General features: G+C 47.6%; 2 protein-coding genes across 2 annotated transcripts in view; one reads left to right on the top strand and one right to left on the bottom strand.

The window, feature by feature from the left end:
* LOC121923037 (H-2 class II histocompatibility antigen, E-S beta chain-like) overlaps nucleotides 1–6,296 on the bottom strand; it is an 8,342-nt gene extending 2,046 nt beyond the window's left edge. Inside the window, exons 1-4 of the mRNA XM_042453143.1 lie at nucleotides 6,140–6,296; nucleotides 4,892–5,173; nucleotides 2,596–2,874; nucleotides 1,200–1,310 (exon numbers count right to left, since the gene is read on the bottom strand). Coding sequence (XP_042309077.1) covers nucleotides 1,200–1,310; nucleotides 2,596–2,874; nucleotides 4,892–5,173; nucleotides 6,140–6,221 — 754 coding nt within the window. The 5' untranslated portion in view covers nucleotides 6,222–6,296. The remainder of the gene's footprint in view (nucleotides 1–1,199; nucleotides 1,311–2,595; nucleotides 2,875–4,891; nucleotides 5,174–6,139) is intronic.
* Nucleotides 6,297–7,231: 935 nt separating this feature from the next.
* Nucleotides 7,232–17,395, top strand: LOC121923032 (H-2 class II histocompatibility antigen, E-D alpha chain-like). Its single transcript, XM_042453136.1, has 5 exons — nucleotides 7,232–7,458; nucleotides 7,767–8,036; nucleotides 11,603–11,884; nucleotides 14,897–15,050; nucleotides 15,451–17,395. The coding sequence occupies exons 1-5, from the start codon at nucleotides 7,311–7,313 to the stop codon at nucleotides 15,452–15,454; spliced, it is 858 nt and encodes a 285-aa protein (XP_042309070.1). The 5' UTR covers nucleotides 7,232–7,310; the 3' UTR covers nucleotides 15,455–17,395.
* Nucleotides 17,396–20,994: the final 3,599 nt, after the last annotated feature.

The raw sequence follows: 20,994 nt of genomic DNA, 5'->3' as shown, positions 1-20,994 counted from the left end.
GATAGATAGATAGATAGATAGATAGATAGATAGATAGATAGATAGATGATTAGATGATAGATAGACAGACAGACAGAATCTTAGGGTGGAGTTGAAGATGGAAATGGCTCCATTCCTTCCAAATTCCCAGTCAGAAGCCAAAACTGCATTGTATCACATGACCTACAGCCCTGAAACCCAGGGTTGGCTGCTCTGGCCTTCAGCTCTTGCAAATTGCCCCTGGGATCCTGGCAACTTAACTTGGAGATGGAGAACCTGTGGCCCTTTGGATGTCATTCAACTGCAAGTCCCATCAGACTCCTTGGTCAGCCTAGGAACCAGTGATGTAGATTTGAATCAATTGACTGGGACTTAAGTCAGACTCAAGTTGTTTCAATGACTTGACTTGGACATGACTTGGCCAAAATGACACCTTAACTTGACTTGACATGTATATCTTTAGTAACTGATTCTCAGTGCCATTTACTTTGAGCAGCAGGCAAGACCCATTGATAGAAAACAGGACACATTTCTTAGAAGGAAACAGCAAATAGTGGAAGGATCCTTCTGAAGCTTTTGGAAATCTTCAGAAGGCTTCTTTTATGAACAGTGGGGACAGGCTGGCAAGCACATCTCAAACCCCACTTCAAGCCCGTTGCCTAACACATTTGCTGTTCCCCTCCAAGAAATGCCCCTGTCCTTTTTTGCTATTAAAAGTTGGCTCCCAGACTTGAGATGCAAGTTGAGACGTGACTTTAAAGAATTTTGTAAGGACCTGAGACTTTACTTGAAGGCAGAGACTAGAGACTTGGCTTGAGATTTGGACTAAATGATTTGAATATATCACTGCAAGGAACATTGGGAGTTGCAATCCATCAACTCCTGAAGGTTTCCAGGTTCCTATTCTTGGGTGAGAGTGGGACCTGTTGATACTAAATTCTGCTAGCATCTGTGACAATGGGAGAGCAGGGATGTAGCCAAGGGGGGGTTGGATCTTGGGGTCCGTACCCCCCCCCTCCCTTAGAAAAATGAAAGGTTGGGGGCGGTGTGCCCCCCCCCCCCAGCCCCATTAAAAGGGGGGCACTTAGTCTGGCCCCCCCCCCCCTTCCTAAAATCCTGGCTACGTCCCTGGGGAGAGCATTTTGCAAGTGCAAATATTTTGACCAGTCCCTCTTCCACAACATTACAAACACACACAGAAAGGGAAATTTTCTGCTCACCTTTCTTGTTCCTCAGGTAGAAAGAGAGCCCAGCAGCCACAAAAACCACCCCCAGGAGGATGCCCACGACCCCTGTCCACATCTTGCTCCGGGCAGAGTCTGACTGGGGTTCTGCAGAAAGAAGGAAACAAAGGAAGGGAGGAAAAGAAAGTGGAGCCTCTGGGGCTAACCCAGAAGGATGCAGGGCACCTTGAACCCCTCAGAGTCCTTCACACACAGCCTCCCAATCTGCATACTAGAAGATGAGGAAGCAGGTTGAGGGTGTAGGTTATAGGGAAGGGAATATCTCAGGGTCTGGAAACCCAAAGCCCCATGAGGAATGAGTTAGAAATTTGGGCACCTGTAGCATGGAGAACCCTGAGAGGGGACACGAGGGAAGCCATCCTGAAAAATGGGAAGGGAAGGAGAAAATGGAGGCAAGTTGTCTTCTGCTGCTCCAGAAACCAGGACAGGAACCAACAGATTCGAATTATAAGAAAAGAGATTCCACCTAAACCTTAAGAAGGACTTCTTGACCATATTTTGACAATGAAATATGAACCCTATGAAGATCATGGACTTTCCATCTTTGGAGGTCAGAGAATCCTAGAATGCAAGAATCATAGAGTTGGAAGACACCCCAAGGGCCATCCAGTCCAACCCCCTTCCTCTGCCATGCAGGAACTCTCAATCAAAGCATCCCCATTGATGGCCATCCAGGCTCTGCTTAAAGACCTCCAAGGAGGGAGACTCCACTACACTCCGAGGAAGGAGTGTGTTCCACTGTCGAACAGCCCTTACTCTCAGGAGGTTCCTCCTAATGTTGAGGTGTGGGATCTCTTTTCCTGCAGCTTGCGTCACATTGTTCCAGGTCCTGTTCTATTATATTTGTGTAAATATAAACTCATGCTTCTTAGGTATGTTCAAAATGGAGGACATTTTGGTATTCTTCCTGGATAGAAGGTTGAAATGTAGGACTCATCCTGAAAAAGGAGGATGTCTGGTCTCCCTGGATGGAGGACATTTTGGAATTTCTCCTGGACAGAAGATTGACATGTGGAAATACAGAGAAGATGGTCACCCAGGACATTTTGGAATACCTCCTGGACAGAAGGCTGAAATGTGGATCACATCCTGGGAAAGGAGCGTGTCAGGTCACCCTAAATGGAGGACATTTTGGTATTCCTCCTGGAGAGAAGGCTGAAATGTAGGACATGTCCTGGGAAAGGAGGGCACCTGACCACCCTGGGTGGATTCTCCATCTTTGGAGGTCTTTAAACAGAGGCTGGATGTTCATGTTTGAGGAACTGGGTATTCCTGTACAGCAAGGGGGTGGACTATTACTCATATGTTTGCCATGTGGTCCCTGGCGCCTCTTCCTTTCCCAAACCCCAAAGAAACAATGTCAGTTCCTCACCCCACTGGACGGAGGCAGGGCTGGCAAAGCTGGCATGCTCCACCTGGCAGGTGTAGACGTCTCCCCGCTCTGGCTTTGTCACCAGCATCACCTGGATCCCATAAGTCCAGTCCCCATTATCGATTGGGTTCGTGGTCATGTCTTTGTCTTCCTCCTTCCCATTTCGGAGCCATGTGATTTTGATCTTGGTGGGGAAAAAGCTGTCCACGGAGCAAATCAGCATCATATTGTGGGAGGAAGAGTCGTACTCCATGGGGGTTATCTTCAGCTTGGGTTGAACTGGAGTAGAAGGCAGAGAAAAAGGGGAAGGAAGGAAAGGGTGAGGATGGGAGAGGAAGAGCAATGGGCTCTCAGCTGTGGGCCCCAGGCCAAGTCTGTTTCTGGGCACCGTGGAAGAGGGGGAAGAAGGTGGATCAGCTTCCTATCTGGGCCAAAAAACTCGGTCAGTGTGGTCTGTATCCTCCACCTCTGAAAGCATCAGCCAATCATCCCAGCATGATGGGCTTAAAAGTGTACTAAAGGCACAAAAGAGAGAGAATGTTACTGTAGTTGAACCTTCCCAGAAGTAAGGCAGGAGGACTTCCCCCAATACCCTATGTCTTCAAAAGTATGCACTTTTATTTTCCTATGTGCCAGTTCTATGCACCTTTACCTTCCTATGCACCCACTCCACACACCTTTACTTTCCAGTACAACAACTCTATGCACCTTTACTTTCCCATACACCAACACTAGGTACTTTTACCTTCCTAGGTGCCAACTCCATGGAGAAATGTGAATTACAGAGGAACAAAATGACTGATGAAACGGCAGGGAAGGTTATTATAAGCAACAATGAAGACCTATAAAGGAATAATTATTTTATGTTGATGTTTGTTGATTTGTGACTTAATAATAATAGTAATAGTAATAGTAATTTTTATTCTGCTTTTTCACAGAGGAATCAAAGTAGATTCCAACAATATAAAAATGAAACATCATACAATTAAAAATTACATATGGGCCCCACAATTCAAAAAGGACATTGAGAAACTGGAGCCATGTGTCCAAAGGAGGGTGACTAAAATGGTGAAGGGTCTGGAAACCATGAAGCCCTCTGAGGAAGGACTTTGGGAGATGCTGGGGATGTTTAGCCTGGAAACTGTTGACAGTGGAACACACATCTTCATTATCTTATCATCTGTCCCAGGAAGGAAGGTGCCCTCTGTTCCCCATCAGTGCCCGGCCTCATGATGTAAACAAGACATAAAACTACACCTTGGGTTAGTGTCACCTGGTGTAGTCACTCATGGTGTCATCATCCCCCTCCATTGACCTCCTCTTCCCATTTCACACCATACAGAATCCTTAGCAATGCTTTTTGGCACTAATGTTACTCATAAATCATAATCCCTATACACTAATGTAATGTAATGCTAAAAGTTCTGACTTAAACAATTAGAAAAATTAAAATGATACCTTCAAATGACCATATCATATGCATTGCACAACCTAAATGTATTTATATATACACCACCACCACCACTCCCTTCTCCTTTTGTGTGGTGTCTTTTTAGATTGTAAGCCTGAGGGCAGGGAACCATCTGACTAAAAGATTGTATGTACAGCGCTGTGTAAATTTACAGCGCTATATAAATAAAGGTTAATAATAATAATAATAATATACACAGTGATGATTTGGTTAAAATGTGATGTTGTTAAAGGAAATTTTAAAAGAATAAAAGTTTCAAAAGTTTCATTTTTAAAAAATAACAAAATTTTGAAATGTGAAACTTGAATGTTTAAAAATTCTGGGGCCACTCCTTTCTCCTCCTCCCCTGGAGCTTATCCCTCCTTCGCTCCCACCATTTCTTAAAGGGAACCCGGGGAATGCCACAGCCTGGTTTCGCCCAAATGTAGGTGTTTGAGGGGCAGTGGGGTCTCATACACACACACACACACCCCTGTTCTTAGGGGTCACCTGCCGTGGTCCGCCCCCTCCCTTCATTGGTGCCCCGCATCTGCTGCTGTTGTCCCTTTGGTCCCCAAGCATTGCCCTCCATTGATTGCCCCCTCCCTTCCCTTTGGGCTGCCCTTTAGTTAACCACAGCGCTATTGTTCCTGTATCGCCACATTCCTCCTATTGTTTATCATGACAGATCCCTAGACCTATGGGGAAGACACCGATCCTGAAGCAAAGCTCGGTAGGGTCTCCGGGAGCAAAGGGAAGAGCAGGGGGGGGCAAAGGGGGAGGATTCCTGGGTGGGAAGCCCCTCTTCCTCCTGAACGGGGGCTGGGGGCTGGGGGGGAAACGCACTTCTCCTTCGGAGGGCGAAGGGCTCATAGATGCCGTAGTTGTGGCGGCAGAAGCGCTCCACGTCGGCCATCATACTCTGCAGCAGGTCTTTGTCCCGGTTGAAGCGGTCGACGTTGGACTGGACCATGGGGGCCAGGGCCACGTAGAGTCCCAGTTGGCTGTCGAAGTAGAAGACCTCCTGCCGGTTGTAGATGAATCTCTGGAAGTAGCGCAGGGTCTTGGACTCCGTCTCAGTCCCGTTGAAGTGGCACTCGCTTCTCCTCTGGTAGACGAAGAAGGATCCTGGGGAAGGAGAGAAGGAGAGAGACCTCGGGAAGGAAGGAAGAACGAAGGAAGGAAAGGATGAAGGGACTGAAGGAAGGAAGAGGGAAGGAAGGAAGGCGCCTTGGGACTCCCAGCCAAGCTCCCCGAGGAAGAGGTTGCAGCCTTGGCCCAGGCTGGTCCTAGTCTCCGCTTTCTAGGACCAGCTCCCGACTTGCTGCATGTGAGTAGCTCCAGCAAACCCCCTTCTCCCAAGCCTCGCCTCTCCTTTCGTTTGGGAACTGTGTGGCGCAGCGGTTGGGTTTGTGGGCTCCTGAACTCTTCTCACAATGTACCCTTTTGCTTAAGCCTTGCCATGTACAGACTGCACCCAGCGCTATGGCATTAGTCTTAGGAGAGAAGAGGAGTCAGCGTAACAGCAACACGAAGCCTCAAGGCGGCTGAGCAGCTGTTCAGTCAAGACAAGCTGCAAAAGGCCTTGGATCCTTTGGATCCAGCTGGATCTACTTGGTCCCTTTGGGATCTGTCACCCGGCTGCGGCGGGGCTTTCCTTGGAGGGGAAGGGGCGCATGGAGCAGGGCCTGGGCGAGGGGCTAGAAACTCTGGGGACCCAGAGGACCCAGCGAGGCTCTCCCCGGGGCTCTCGGGGGCAGGGAAGGAAGGAAGGAGGGAAGGAAGGAGGGAAGGAAGGAAGGAAGGAAGGAAGGAAGGAAGAAGGCTCTCCCTGAGAGGTGGAGTCTCCTTCCTTGGAGGTCTTTAAGCAGAGGCTGGATGGCCACCTGTCCCAGGGGATGCTTTGACGGAGAGTTCCTGCATGGCAGAAGGAGGGGGTTGGGCTGGATCAGGGCCCTTCTTCTTGGGGTCTCTGTGATTCTATGATTCCTTAGTTTTCACCCGAAAGGCCTTCCTCACTGACTGACTGCGGAAGGGCACGCAGCCGGCAGCATCCCTCGAAGGCCCCTGCCCCTCTCTGCCCGGCAGACTCACCTGGGGGCCCCGCTGCAGCCCCGGCCACCAGGAGAAGGAAGAAAGCCCCCGCCATCGCCCAGACGGACCCCACCGGCCCCATGGCCACCGCCTGCCTCTGCCTCTGCTTCTCCCCTCGCCTCCCACAAGAGCCCCGACGACGGGGGCTTTCCTGGGGCGACCCCTTCCCCGCCCCACCGGGCCAATCAGAGGCAGGAGCCCGCCCGCGTCACCTGTCGCCAGGCAGAGGAACCAAGAGCACAGCCACATCGGACTGATGGCCTCGCCATGCCTCCGGTTGGAATTCAGGACTTCGAACAAACCCCGAGGGCCACCCAGTCCAACCCCCTTCGGCCACGGAGGAAGCCAGTCAAAGCCTCCCCTTTGAAACATGTTCATCCAGCCTCTGTTGAAAGACCTCCAAAGAAGGACACGACACCATCCTCCTTTGAAGGAGTGTAGGACGTTCCTCCTAATGTTAGGCTGGAATCTCTTTCCCTGGAGCTTGCATCCATTGCTCCATTGTGTCCTATTCTCTGGAGCAGCAGAAAACAAGCTTGCTCCCTCCTCAATATGACATCCCTAGGTCGTCCCTCACATGCGCCAACAGTGCGATGCAGCAGCTAAAAAGGCCAATGCGATGTTAGGCTGCATCAATAGAAGTATAGTGTCTAGATCAAGAGTAGTAATAGTGCCACTGTATTCTGCTTTGGTCAGGCCCCACCTGGAATCATCCTGTGTCCAGTTCTGGGCACCACAATTCAGAAAGGACATTGAGAAACTGGAGCCATGTGTCCAAAGGAGGGGGACTGATAATAATAAATATAAAGAAATAAAACTTTAATTTATATCCCACTTTTTGTTTCCACAACCTTTTAAAAATACAATACATGAAGCCCTCTGAGGGGAGACTGGGGGAGCTGGGGGTGTTTAGCCTGGAGAAGAGAAGAGGGTGCTGCTGTTGCTGCTGCTGCTGAAGGCTCCCCGGAGCCCCCTCCTCTCCAGGCCCTTGGCCCTCCCCAGCCCCAGCCCCCCGTCCAGCCCCGCCTCCTCGCTCTCCCCGCCGGGTTTTGCCGGTCAGTGCCGCCGCTCTTTTCTCATTGGCCAGAGAGAGAGAGAGAGAGAGAGAGGCGGCGTTGGCGTCCTTCTTCCGCGCCCATTCCTCTCCTGGCGCCAGCAGAAGAAGAGCCCGATGGCGGCAGGGTGGGCCTCGCAGTCCCCCTCCTCCGGAGCCCCTCGTCCCCGGCCGGGGCCACTAGGGGCCCTCGCCCGCCCCCACCTCCTCCTCCTGCTGCTGCTGCTGCTTCTGGCCTCGCAGCCCAGCGGCGGCGCCCTGGAAGGTGAGTCAGGAGGAGGAGGAGAGGCGCCTGGTCCCCAGGAGGAAAAAGGGGGCGAATGGGGACACACACTCCCCCAGAGGGACAGGAGGGCTTCCTCCTCCTCCTCTGTCCTCACAACAGCCCTGCCAGGTCGGCCGCTCTCGGCTCCCAGGCTCTGCCCGCTGCCTCTTCCTCTTTGAGTATTATTGTTATTAACATCTATTTCTAGAGCGCGGTGAAGTTTGCGCAGCCCTTTCCCCAGGAAGGGTCCGAAAAGAGAAGAGAAGGCAGCCACTGGACAGCACCCTCTTCTCCCTTTCTTTCCGCAGCCCAGGAGACCTACGTGCAGCTGGACTTCTTCCAGGAGAGCTTCCCGGCTCCTGGGGCCCCGGAGGCGGACGAGGGCGAGATCCTGCACCAGTTCCAGGGCCAGGAGATCTTCCACGTGGATTGGGGCCAAAGGGAGACCCACTGGCGCCTCCCGGACTTCCCCGGCTTCTCCAGTGTCGAGGCGGCGGGGGCCCTGGGCTCCCTCAGCGTCGATAAGAGCAACCTGGAGGCCCTCGTGGCGCTCAGCAACCGGAGCCAAGGCCAGAACGGTAGCAGCAGCCAGGAAGCGGCAGCGGAGGAGGGGGGCTGGGCCGGGACCCGCTTGCCGGCCCCTCCGCTGGTCGGGAGCCCGAGGGAGGGAGGGAGGGAGGGAGGAGAGGGCATCCCTTGAGTGGCCACGGTCAGAGAGCAGCACTGCGCCTGCTTCAGAGGGAGAGTTCGCACCCACAGATCCCACCCAAAGCCCCGGGTAGACAGCCCCCCCAAAAAGCAAGCCCGAGCTTCCCCCGTTTTATCGCAGGGCTGTCAGTCCGTCTTTTGAGGATTGCGGGGGTGTCGGCAGGGAGCCCTGGCTGGAAGCAAAGCCCCGCCGAGACCAAGGGCCCCCGGGAAGGAGGAGGAGGAGTGAGCATAGCAATCCAAGCACCCTCCGGTCCAAGCCCATTCTGCCAGGCAGGAACTCCAGCCAGCCTCCCTTTAAAGAGGTGGGATCTCAATAATCATAATCATAAGAATAGATGGTTGTTTCTTGTTCCAACTCAATCCCATCATCTTGGCTCCTTCCAGGGAGAGTTCTGGCTTGATCTTTGTCTTGTTCACTCTCCTAAACTTGTCTTGATCTGTGGAAAAGCAGTTATTATTATTATTATTATTATTATTATTATTATTATTATTAAATGGTATCCTCAATGCTCTTCTCCAGCCCCACATTTCAAATGTGTTGATTTTCTTTTTCTTTCCTTCACTGTCCGGCTCTCACATCTTGTTGGATGGGGATGATGGGGAAGACAGTGGCCTGCTGGGGGATCCTGACTTAGTGCTCAGTTCTTTCATAGCTGCCCTTCCCATTCCTAGCCTCCTTCTTCTTGCTTGGCTGCCGTCTCCATTGGATCCTAGATAGGGGACTTCTTTAACTAGTATTTCCATTGCCTCCTTGTCTATAGGCTGAGTTTATCTATTTCTTCTGGGGTCATTATTTTTATGTTCTCTATGTTCAGCAGTAAGCCTGCCTTTGCGCTTTCGTCTTTGGCCTTCCTCATTAACTGACCCAAGTCTGTGATGTCTTCCAACAATATAATAATAATAATAATAATAATAATAATAATAATTCATTTATTTGTAGCCCACTTTTCCCGGGTAGATCAAAGCGGGTAACATAAACTGCACACAATCTGCAAATTACAAACAACAGTCAATACATCAATATAAAAGCAATTAAAACAGGATTAAAAATTACACGGCTAAAACATGCAAACTAGCTGACTTAAAAGTGCATGCACAATGTGCAACGGGGAGAGTGCAGGTGTTACAGTGGCCTGTTACAGACTGCCAAAATAAAGCTGCTTGGGGTCTCTTTGGAGGTATGCTATTTAAATGACGCATGGGTCCTAAGAGTCCGGAGGTCGCACCAAAGCCACACTCCATTCCTAACCACTGGAGTGCAGCTTTGGTGCAGCTTCCGGATTCTTAGGATGCATGCATCATTTAAACAGCAGCATACCTCCAAAGAGACCCGAAGCAGCGTTATTTTGGCAGTCTGTAACAGGCCAATGTCTGGGGAAAGGCTTGTTTGAAGAGGAAGGTTTTTAACCTCTTCCTAAATTGATCAAGGGAGGTGACCCAGCAGAGCTCACCAGGAAGAGAGTTCCAGAGCTGCGGGGATGGTGTCATCCACATACCTTAAGTTGTAACAACAACAACAGCAACAACAACAAATGATAAATAATTTGTTGTTATTGTTGTTATGTGTCTTCAAGTAATTTCTGACTTCTGGCAGAGCATGTGACTTGCCCAGGTCACTCAGTGGGTTTCATGGCTGAGCTGGGAATCGAACCCAGATCTCTAGAGTCATGGTCCAACACTCTAACCACTATGCCACCCTGGTTCTCTGGTAAAAATAATACCCCATTGTATGTAAGGGGACTTCAGCACTCATGGATTTGGCTGCATGGGGGGGTCCTGGAACCAAACCCCAGCAGATACCAAGGGCCCACTGTAACAACAACAACAACAACAACACCTTATTGTATATAATGGAACTTGAACATCCATGGATTTGGGTATCCATGAGGGGTTCTGAAACCAAACCCAGTGTGGTAACTCATGGTGTCACCCCATCCATTGATCCCTTTCCATACCACACCATTTTAATGTGTGTGTTTTTTTGTACTAATGTAACTAGTAAATTGTAATTCCCATATATCAGTGTATGCAATGGTAATAGTTGTGAGATAAACAACTAGCAAAATTAAAATCATACTGTAACATTACAATATCATATGCACATAACAGATGCATTTAGGCAGAGGTAGTTTCATGTAGTTAAAGTAAAAATTTAGTAAAATGTGAGTTTTTAAAAGAAAAATATATTTTTAAAAAATATCATTTCATTTTTTTAATCCCCTGGGGCCTGTCTTTTCTCCTCCCAGTGAGCCTCACCCCACTCCCCTCCTCTCTTCAGCATTTTAAAGAGACACAGGTGAATGCCACAGTCCATTGGATGGCCATCTCTCAATGGGGATGCATTGACTGAGAGTTCCTGCACGGCAGAATGAGGTTGGACTGGATCAGGGCCCTTGGGGTCTCTTCCAACTCTATGATTCTATGATTTCTGCCAAAAGGCAGGTGTTTGAGGAGCAGTGGGGTCACCCTCCCTCAGGGTGTCACCTGGTGCGGTCCACACACCCCAAGTAGCACCACTGGTATTAGTATTATTATCACTATAAATTGTCCAAGCCACTGGCTGATCCAGTCATAGAATCATAGAGTTGGAAGAGACCACAAGGGCCATCCAGTCCAACCTTCTTCTGCCATGCAGGAACTCTCAATCAATGCATCCCCAACAATTGGCCATCCAGACTCTGTTTAAAGACCTCCAAAGAAGGAGACTCCACCACTTTCCATTGAGGGAGTGTATTCCACTATCAAATAGCTCTTACTGTCAGGAGGGGAGAAGCACATACATTAAAGGAGTTGTATGCCTTCTTATGTGCATTTTCAGAACAACTGAGATGATGATGATGAATTTGAATCCAACTTTCCTCCCAAAATTAGGCCTAGAGGCAGCTTCCAGTTTAAAAGAGCAATACAGTTAAAACTGGTGCTCTCAGTCTCCAGTGACATTACATTCCTGATTCAGAAAAAATTCTCTCCTTGGCTTATAAGACTTTCTTTTCAATTGTCAGGACATCCATGGATTCAAGCATCCAAGGCTTAATCCTCACCCCCCCCCCCCTCCCTTTTTAAAATAAGGGATACCATTTTACTGCACTATTCTATATAAATTTAGTAAAATGTGAGCTTTTGAAAGAAAATGCTAAAAAGAATGCAAAAATTTAAAAAAACCTGTTAAATTTAATTTTAATTAAAAAAAACACCTAAGGGACCCTCTCCTTTCTCCTCCAACTGAGCCTTGCCCCATTGATACCATCTCTTCAGCATTGTAAAGGGATGCCAATGTTTCAGGAGCAATGGAGTCTCTCCCGCTAAAGGTGCCACCTGGTGTGTCCCGCACCCCCTTAGTGATGCCCCTGACACCACTTTAAGCTCAGAAACATTTGCACTGAAAAGATTCAGGCAATGCATTTATGACCCCTTCCTTGTCTATCTTTCCTAGTGGCTCCTTCGGCAACCATGTATACCAAAGACCCCGTGGCGTTAGGGGATCCCAATGTGTTGATTTGCTTTGTGGATGAGTTCTTCCCTCCAGTCCTGAACATCACCTGGCTGAAGAACGGGGAGGAGGTCTTTGAGGGGGTGCAGGAGACCGGTTTCTATCCTAGTGCAGACAACACCCTGAGCAAGTTCTCCTACCTGCCCTTCATCCCGGAGGATGGAGACTTCTACGCCTGCCAGGTGGACCACTGGGGTCTCCAGGAGCCTCTCACCAAGATCTGGTGTAAGTCATCGCTCTCTGGCCTCCTTCCTCTTTACTCTTGGAATCAGAAATCCAGATTCTTAAAAAGCCCTAAGATCTGAGCCATGTATGACATTAAGCGCTATTGCATTCTATGTCCTGTTTGGTGTAGCCCTGCGAATGATGATGGAGTTATGGAGCCACCTGCTCAGCCACCCTCCTCTTTCACTTTCCTCGTTTTATTTGGAAGTTTCTCTTAAGATCTAGTAACTTGCAGTTTTTGGCTGTTGTTTTAGGGAAGGATGGGCAAAATGCAGCCCAAGGGATGAATGCAGACCAGAACCCTATGTCTGCAGGGCCCAAAGTCACCTGGCATTTCCCCCAAAGGCATTCCCTGGGCCCCATTAAAAATGCAATTTGGAGGATGCAAATTTTGGACAATTTTGCATCCCCAACTCCCCCCCCCCAAAAAAAAAACCCCACTATACAACATATATGGCGCCCATCTTCCAAACCTGAGAAACTCCAGCCTGCCACCCAACCTTCTAGGGACAGATTTTTGGACCAACCTGGATCACTTCCAGTGTAACTTGCAGGGGAAACTGAACCCACTCTCCACGCAGCAGCTACTTCTTGTTCATGGTAACAGTGGGTTTGTTTTTGTTTTTAAAGGAATCTGAACTGTGTGATCCCAGCCCCCACCATACACTGGGATTGCATACTCCCTTCTTGGGTATAATAATCATTTGTGTGCCTTACAGGTGCCTTAACACAACAACAACTTTTATGTATAACAGCCTTTCCGCTTAAGGTCTGACCTGTGTATAATATTGAACATATCTGTATTATTGCATTAATGTCCTGTTTGAAATCAGAAACGCAGACTCTGAAAAGCCCTATGCTCTGACCCATGTAGGGCATTAAGCAGACCAGCATTATTGCATTATATGTCCTCTTTGGTTTATCTGTGGGAAAGACAATGGCGTTATGGAGCACCTGCTCAACCACCTTTTTCAGTCTTAGGAGATATTGGAATTAATTTTGATTTTAAAGTTTCCCTTAAGATCTAGTAACTTGCCTTTTTTATTGTCGTTTTAGGACAAGAGGGGGGAAAGCAAGGCTATGGGATGAACCCTAATGTCTGTAGGGCCCAAAGCCTACCAAAAGCATTTGCTTGGCCTCAGCAAAAAAGAGATTTGTTGGCGGCAATATTTGGACAATTGTCCATTGCCAGCCCCACTTACCCACCCCCCAAATCATACACAAATATACAATCATAGAATCATAGCCATCTTTCCCCACCAACCCCAGAAACTCCAGCTTGCCACCTAAACTTTTTCGGGGCAGATTTTTGGCCCAAACTGGATCACTTTCAGTGTCCCAGGACACTTGCAGGGGAAACTGAAGCCTTCCCACCAGTTACTCCTTCTTGGTAATAGTGGGTTTTGTTTTGTTTTAGAGGGATCTGAATTGTGTGATCCCATCCTCCACTGTGTGCTGTGAGTGCATACTCCTTTCTCACTTATAATAAGAATTTGTGTGCCTTACAGGTGCTATAACCATAACAACAACAACAACAACTTTTGTTTATAATGCCCTTTCCACCTTTCCAGACAGTTAACAGAACATGAAAGTGGGCTTTCCTTGGCCAGGAAAAGAAGGGACAAATGGAAACACACACAAACACACACATTCTCATATACTGTACCCTCCAGACTTAAGCCAAATGTCCATGATGCCATTTTGGGAACACAAGCCATAGCAAAAAGTTTGCACTGAAACACAACATGTGGGTTCATAGTTGCTGTTGCATGCATTTTCCAACTTAGGGCAACCCTAAGGAGAATCTGTAATGATGTTGTCTTGGCAAGATTTGTTTAGAGGGGGCTTGTCCCCTTTGCCTTGTTGCTGTTGCTGTGTGCCTTCAGGTCAGTTCTGACTTAGGGTGACCCTAAAGGAAACCTATGATGGGGTCTTCTTGGCAAGATTTGTCCAGAGGGGGGTTACCACCACCATCCCCTGAAGCTGTGAGAGAATGGCTCACCCAAGGTCACCCAGTCAGATTCATGGTCAAGCTGGGAATCGAACCCTGGTTCCCAGTGTTGCAGTCCAATTAGGCTTGCCATATCCCACCTGGTCCCGCCCCAGTTTGGCCCTGCTCTCGGGATTCCCCCCCGCCCCAGCGAGGCTCGGGAGGCGGCTCTGCAATCGCGGAGTCCTCCAAGGCCTCGCTGGGACTTGGGAGACGATCTCTCCCAGGCCCCAGTGAGGCCTTGGACAAGGTTTAAAAATGTAGGACCTTTTTTTTTTTAATTTCCTGGCCAGGATTTTTTTTTTAAAAAAAGGCCCTACATTTTAAAACCTTGTCCTACATTTTCCCCGGTTTGGAGGTCCTCAGGGATGGCAACCCTAAGTCCAATGCTCAAACCACTGGCTCTCAAAACACCAAAAAACAAAATAGTATCATACCCTTATCAAATGATGTAGAAGCCTACAAAACAAAATCTGGGCTTTTAATGCACTTTGGGGGACCATAAACTCCTTAGAGTTTGACTCGCAGCTGAAGTGTGAAAAAGATACACCCATAGTAGGTAAAATCATGAGGGCAGGAAAGGTGCAGGAAAATACTCTTTGTTGTACCTGAAGTGGAATCATGAGCCTGATAATGCTCCAAACAATATTAAGGCCAACCAATTTTATTTAGCATAATATTTAGGGGACTGCAGGTCACTTCATGAGAACCAAAACTCAGTTGGCAGATAAATATTTGCTTGCCAGGAAGGGTGGACAGGTCAAGTGTGGTAAGAAAGTAACAACAACAAACGCTGACAATTCATCACAATTGGTACCTTTGTGATAGCACAGACATAACTGGCATAGAGGAGTTTGTAAGTGCATGCGATACATAAGTCTGTGATCTGAGGGCAAAGACACTCTGGAAGAAAGGAGATTGTCAGGGCTTGTTCTGGGGTCTTTCACACAGATGCAAGACACAAACACGCACACACACTTATCCTTGCCTTGTGTCTTCTCCTGTGTCTTTCTCACCCCTAGATGCCAAGGAGCCTACCCCTCTCCCCGAGACGACCGAGAACGTGCTTTGTGGCCTGGGCCTTGCCATTGGCATTCTGGGCATCATCACGGGCACCGTCCTCTTCTTCAAGGCCATGAGGATGAATGACCGCAACAGTCGCAACCAGGGTGGATTGTGAGTCCATCTCTTTCCATTTAGCAGTTGGGCTGAGAGTCAGTTCCTTGGAGGGCTTTGCCTTTGGGGGGGGGAAGGGTGGGCAGCATGGTAAGGTCAAAGGGGCATCACTGTCCCACCCCAGAGATGCTCAGATCTGAGGATGGGCATTTGAGTCACAGCTGAGCCTTGGATTCAAGATCACCAAAGATGAGTTGAAGCCTAAGAAAAGCCATCAGGGGGGTCTGGGCAATATCAGCTTTAAATCACAGAGGGATTTGCAATGGATTGTGTCCCATTTTACCTGCATGCGGACATATCAAAACTCAGTCAATGGATAAACAATGCAGATATTCATATCCTCATCATGGGGAAGGAGGTGGTTCTCTTTGCTAACCAGACCCACTCTTTCCTTTCCCAGATAATCAGCAAAGAAAGGGACGCTCTGTTGTCTTGGGAGGGCCTCGTTTTGGAAGGACCTCCATCTTGCAAAGACCACCATCTTGCAAGGACCTGTGCTTCTCTCGCTTGTCTCCTAGCCTGGCTTCCTCAGCTGCAAGAACTTCATATTCGCTCTGCTGTCTGCCCCATATCACCCCACTGGGGACCCAAACCAAAGAAACTGGAAGAGACAACTTGGCTGCTCCACCAGCATCCATCCATATTGCAACCATCAACTGGTGTATTCCAGCATCAGCCAGGAAGCTAAATGTATGAAAGGACCTAGAGGAATTGTTGTTGTTGTTGTTGTTGTTGTTGTTGTTGTTGTTGTGTGCCTTCAAGTCATTTCTAACTAAGATGGACTATCATGGGGTTTTCTTGCCAGAATTTGTTCAGAGCCTCTTTTTTTTTTTTTGCCTTCCTTTGCGGCTGAGAGAGTGTGACTTTCAAAGGTTTCCGAGCAGAGATTTAAGCCCTGGTCTCCAACGTGTCAACCACAGCATCACACACACACTCTCTCTAAGGGCCAAGATGGTTGTGACTAAAGACCCACTGAATCCATGGGATTTACCTCCATATAGACTCATTGTTCAGCAACTGAGTGAATGGCTCTACTGTAATTCAGAATAACCAAGAGGTCCCAGCCACTGTTTCTATTATTCAGGGGGGATGTGAAGGTCTGAAAGACATCTTTATTCCGCCCTCCCATTAAAGGGGGTTCCAGTTCCATATACCCCCAATTTCTGTCTTGACTACCCTTTCATATCCTCATGCGTCACATTGGAGCTTTCAAGCCTTATAAGAGCTGGAGGCTCTTAAGTCTTTATAGAATGGAAGATCCATGTTACTTGAATATACTAAAAGGCACAATCAGATGCCATGTGATCTTGGACACTAAGCAAAGTCAGCCCTGGTTAGGACTCAGATGGGAGACCGCCCAAGGATCCTAGGTGCTGGAGGCAATATTTCAGAAGAAGAAATTGGTAAAACCACCTCAGAGTCTTCCTGGCCTAAGAAAACCCTGTGAAATTTATGGGGCCACTATCTTCCAACGCTAGGATTTTAGAAGAGGGTTGGACTGGATGTCCCCTGGGGGTCCCTTCCAACTCTAGGATTCTATGTATAAGTCAACAGGCAACTTAAAGGCACATACTCACACACATTGAAGAATCTAGGCCCTAAAGACCCTAAAAGGCACCAGATTCCTGTCTGTTCTTGGAAGCTAAGCTGGGCAGGGCCTGGTTAGTCCTTGGATAGGAGATCGCTAATGAGTTCCTGCTGCTGTAGGCTTTATTTGAGAGGAAAAAGCAGACAAAAACCACCTCTGAGGGTCTTCCTTGCCTATGAAAATCCTGTGAAATAGATGGGGTCACCATAAATCAGGAGTCGGTTTGAAGGAGCAATCTCACACACATTGAAGAACTTAGGATCATAGCTCAGGAAGGTTAATGCCTTCCTCCTTTTTGGCTGAAGGAAAACTGAAGGGAGAGAGAGACCTGTTGGATTCCCAGGTATGAGGGGAAGACTGTTCTTTGCACTCAGGGCTTCTGCTGTGATGGGGTGGCCCTACGTTCTTGGAAATGACTTGAAAGCACACAACCTTCTCCTAGTTCAGCATCAAGAAGAAGGGTTCGCCCAGCCTGCTTTGCCAAGAAACCCTAAAACCTCTCTGCCTTGAGGAAAGTGCCCTTTTTGCTTCTATTAATGGATGTGTACAATGCTAACTCTGCATTTCGTAAAGGTTGCCAAGCAGAGCTCAAATAAACAAAGCCTAAATTCTGATGCTGCATTTTAAAATCACTGATAATTCATGCTGTTTTAAATTTGCTCAGCTGGTTTTATTGTATGCCACTCTATGGGAAGAGGGTGGCAAATAAATAATTGCATTATTAAAAAGGGTGGCAAATAAATAGTTTCATTATTAATTTGTAGTGTTCTTTTTTTTTTTTAAACTGCAACACAAAGGTAAAGAGTTGAAGCAATGGAGGGCTTTTGCCAAATACATTGGACCCACAGCGGTCATCTGGCTGACCATCTCTGTCAAATGCAAGTGTTGCTTCCACAAGATTATTCCCAGGTGTTTATTTAATTTGAAGAAGGGAGTGAGATCCCAAATGGCAGATCAGTCCTGATCAGAATCTGCTCCAGGTTCTAGGCAAGAATATACTGAATATGTTTTGAATTCCTAACAAAATAAGAACAGAACTGCATTAAAACAATATATAGTAACTCACTAGACGCAACTCTTTCTCTTCCAAGAGTTGAAGACACGTGGTGCTTTGCAAACACATTTTTCTGCAACCCACTTTGCCTTTTTTGTGACCTCACTACAAGTTTCAACCAAAGCCCAAAACTATGGTGCAATCTGGGCTTTGGTAGAGTACAGGTTAACAGGTTTTCTTATTTGACTTATGTCTCTTCCCAGTCTAGGATGCTATGTATTCCTGCATGGCAGAAGAAGGGGGCTGGACTGGATGGCCCTTGGGGATCCCTTGTATCTCTAGGATCCTATGTATTCCTAAATGGCAGAAGAAAAGAGGCAGCCCTTGGGGATCCCTTCTATGGCTCCAAGCCTCTGCTTGAAAGAAAGAGGCTGGAGGAGAGGGGGGCATGATGGGAGTTGCAGGATTATTACAACTGTCCCCTCTCCTCTCCTGCTGGGCTCTCTTGGGAGGAGGAGACCAAGGGTGCATCCATGGCAATCCCTGGGATTTGTAGTTTATAGTGGTCCCATAACTCCCTGGCAGAGGCGGCTAAATACGTCTCGCAGAAATACATACCCCTAAACTCAATAGCATGGATCCAAGGCCAGCTGAAGCCGTATTTGCAACAAACTTAAGAGAAGGTTGTTGTAAAAACCATCCTTTCTCTGCCTGGCAACCGATGACCAAAGCAGTCCCGGAGGCTCTGATTGGCTCAGCTGCTCCCGTCTCCCGTCTAGGAAAGTCCCAGCTGGACACCAACAGAGAAGAATACAAATAATACAAATTATATGCATAAATACAGTAAACAACTTTTATCAGCAGCAACCGCCGGGTCTGGAAAGTCCCAACTTATAGCTCAAACTTTCTTGGAGTTTAGCAAATTGGCTTGCATTTAGGTACTCTGCACTTACTCAGAGGGGATTCCTGCGCTAGATTTAATGGCCCTTGGAGTCACTTCCACGAAACCACAAATCCCAAGATTCCCTAAGACGGAGGCATGGCAGTTCAAAGCGGTCTCAAACAGCCTGAGACTGGTTGCTGCTTTTCCATAAATCAGCAAATGAGGAGGGATTGGGACCAAATCCTGCCTTATATTGGCCTTCCCCCCCATTGCCATACATTAAGCCCTTTAAACCTAGAGTGCAATTTTGCCCTCTGTACATGCTCAGGGGCACCCTTCCCTCCAGCCAGGCAAAAGGTGGAAATAATCAACAATCATGAAACAAAGAGGGTTCAATGGAAGACACTGAAAGGCTTCTGCGGATGTGGGACTGAGGCTCCGCTGCTGTGTAACTTTCCTCCACTGTGTAAGAAAAGGGAAGGGAGGACCCAGTTACAAATATAGGCCACCCTTTTGGAAAGGGATCTTTCTTGGAGAGGAAAGATGGGGGGAAAGTGGTAGCATGTGCTTTTGTAGACTTAATTCCTCTGATGCAAGGAATATCCACCTGCAAAGGGATCTTGAAGCCCCTTTGAGACTTAACTGCGAGGAAAAAGTTGTAGCATGCGCTTTCATAGACTTCGGCCTCCACCCTCCGATGCATGGAACATAAGTCTACGAAAGCCAATGCTATATTTTATATTATTATTATTATTATTATTATTATTATTATTAACCTTTATTTATAAAGCGCTGTAAATTTACACAGCACTGTACATACAATCTTATTATATTATTTATTTATTTGCACGTATGCTGCCTTTCTCCCTGAAGAGAAGCTGCAGCTTGTTTTGCACAGTGAGCCTCAAAAGGTGTTATAGTCATCATGACAGAAAAGAATGTGTTTGAAACTGGTTTTTATTTACCAGACTTTTACGTGTGAAGCACTCAGTAAGTTGTTACTGGAGATAGAAAGTAAAATTTAAATAATGATGAAAAAATACAGAATTGATAAAGTTGGAAGGAAGTAACAATTATGTAAATTTGTACAATTTCAACTGTTTAGTGCTATACTTTTTAAGTTGTATAAAAAACTAATAAAATTGTGTCTGTGTGTGTTGCAAGACCCCTTTGCAATCTGATATTCTGGATGAACACAGTGATGGCTCTGAAGTATGCCACCCTTGACGTTTGGAAGTAAGCTGTTTAAATGACACACACATCTTAAGAGGCCATACGCTGCGCCAAAACTGTGTTCCAGTCCTTAGGCCTAGAGCATGGCTTTGGTGTGGCTTCCAGACTCTTAGGATGCATGCATCATTTAAACAGCATACCTCCAAAGTGACTCAAAACAGCTTTATTTTGGCCTGTCTGTACAAGCTCCAAGTCTTGCTTTTTACAAAAGTGAAAGCTTCCTTGCCCAGCAACTGATGACAGGCCATCACCAAGGCCTGCCATTGGCTCAGATGGAGGAAAGTCCCCTGGCCATAAACATCAGCCACAAGAGATGCCAAGCCCTGGCTTTTGTATTCAGGTGACAAGGCCAAGCTGGACTTGCAGGGAAATTCCCAGAAGGCCCAGGGCCAGAATGGCAGAGAGGCAGGGAGGGAGGGGTCCCTGGGTCTGTCCAGGGAAGGGGCAGAGGAGAGCTCCTTGGCCCTTTCCCAGCAGCACTGGGTCCCCAAGCAGCCTTCCCTTTGAGGGGGAAATCCATTCACAGCCCTCCCTGCCTCCTTCCCCAGGAGAGCAGCTCCCAGTTTGACACAGAGGAGGAGGAAGAAGGAGGAGAGGAGAGGAGAAGAGGAGGAGGAGAGGAGGAGGAAAAGGATGGAGGGGAAGAGAAGGCTCCCCAAACGGAAATAATAATAATAATAATATGATTTCTTTATATTCCACTTTTTCACAAGGAATCAAAGTGGATTACAACAGGTATAGAAATAAAACAGCATACAGTTAAAAATTACAATTAAAAGAACAACTCCATATCCCAACCCTCCTCCATCATAAAAATAATAATCAAAAACCATAAAAGGAAATTAAACAGCAGGATATTTTAAAAACATACCAATTACAAGTTCACTAAAAGTGCAGTTAGATTTGGGAAGAAAAATGCCTTCTTTGAGGGGATGACAGGGTAAGGAGAAGCTAGCCTAGAAAGGCTAATCTGGAAAGGCTTGCCGGAAGAGGAGATCCATCTTGACAGCCTTTTTAAAGGCTTTCGAGGTGGTAATATGATGGATCTCGTCCGGCAGGTCATTCCAGAGCCTAGGAGCAGCCGATGAGAAGGCCCTCTGGGTCACCACAGACATCTGGTCTTCTTGGGTTGCAGCAGGTTCTTCCCAGAGGACCTAAGCATTTGGGGTGGATTATGAAGAAAAAGGTGCTCCCACAAGTAGTCTGGACCCAGGCCTTGTAGGGCTTTAAAGGTTAGAACCAATAA

The sequence above is a fragment of the Sceloporus undulatus genome, chromosome 2 (genome assembly GCF_019175285.1).
Source record: "Sceloporus undulatus isolate JIND9_A2432 ecotype Alabama chromosome 2, SceUnd_v1.1, whole genome shotgun sequence".
Lineage (NCBI taxonomy): Eukaryota > Metazoa > Chordata > Lepidosauria > Squamata > Phrynosomatidae > Sceloporus > Sceloporus undulatus.
Note: the sequence above shows the minus strand (reverse complement) of the source record. Positions and strands in the feature narration are given on the sequence as shown.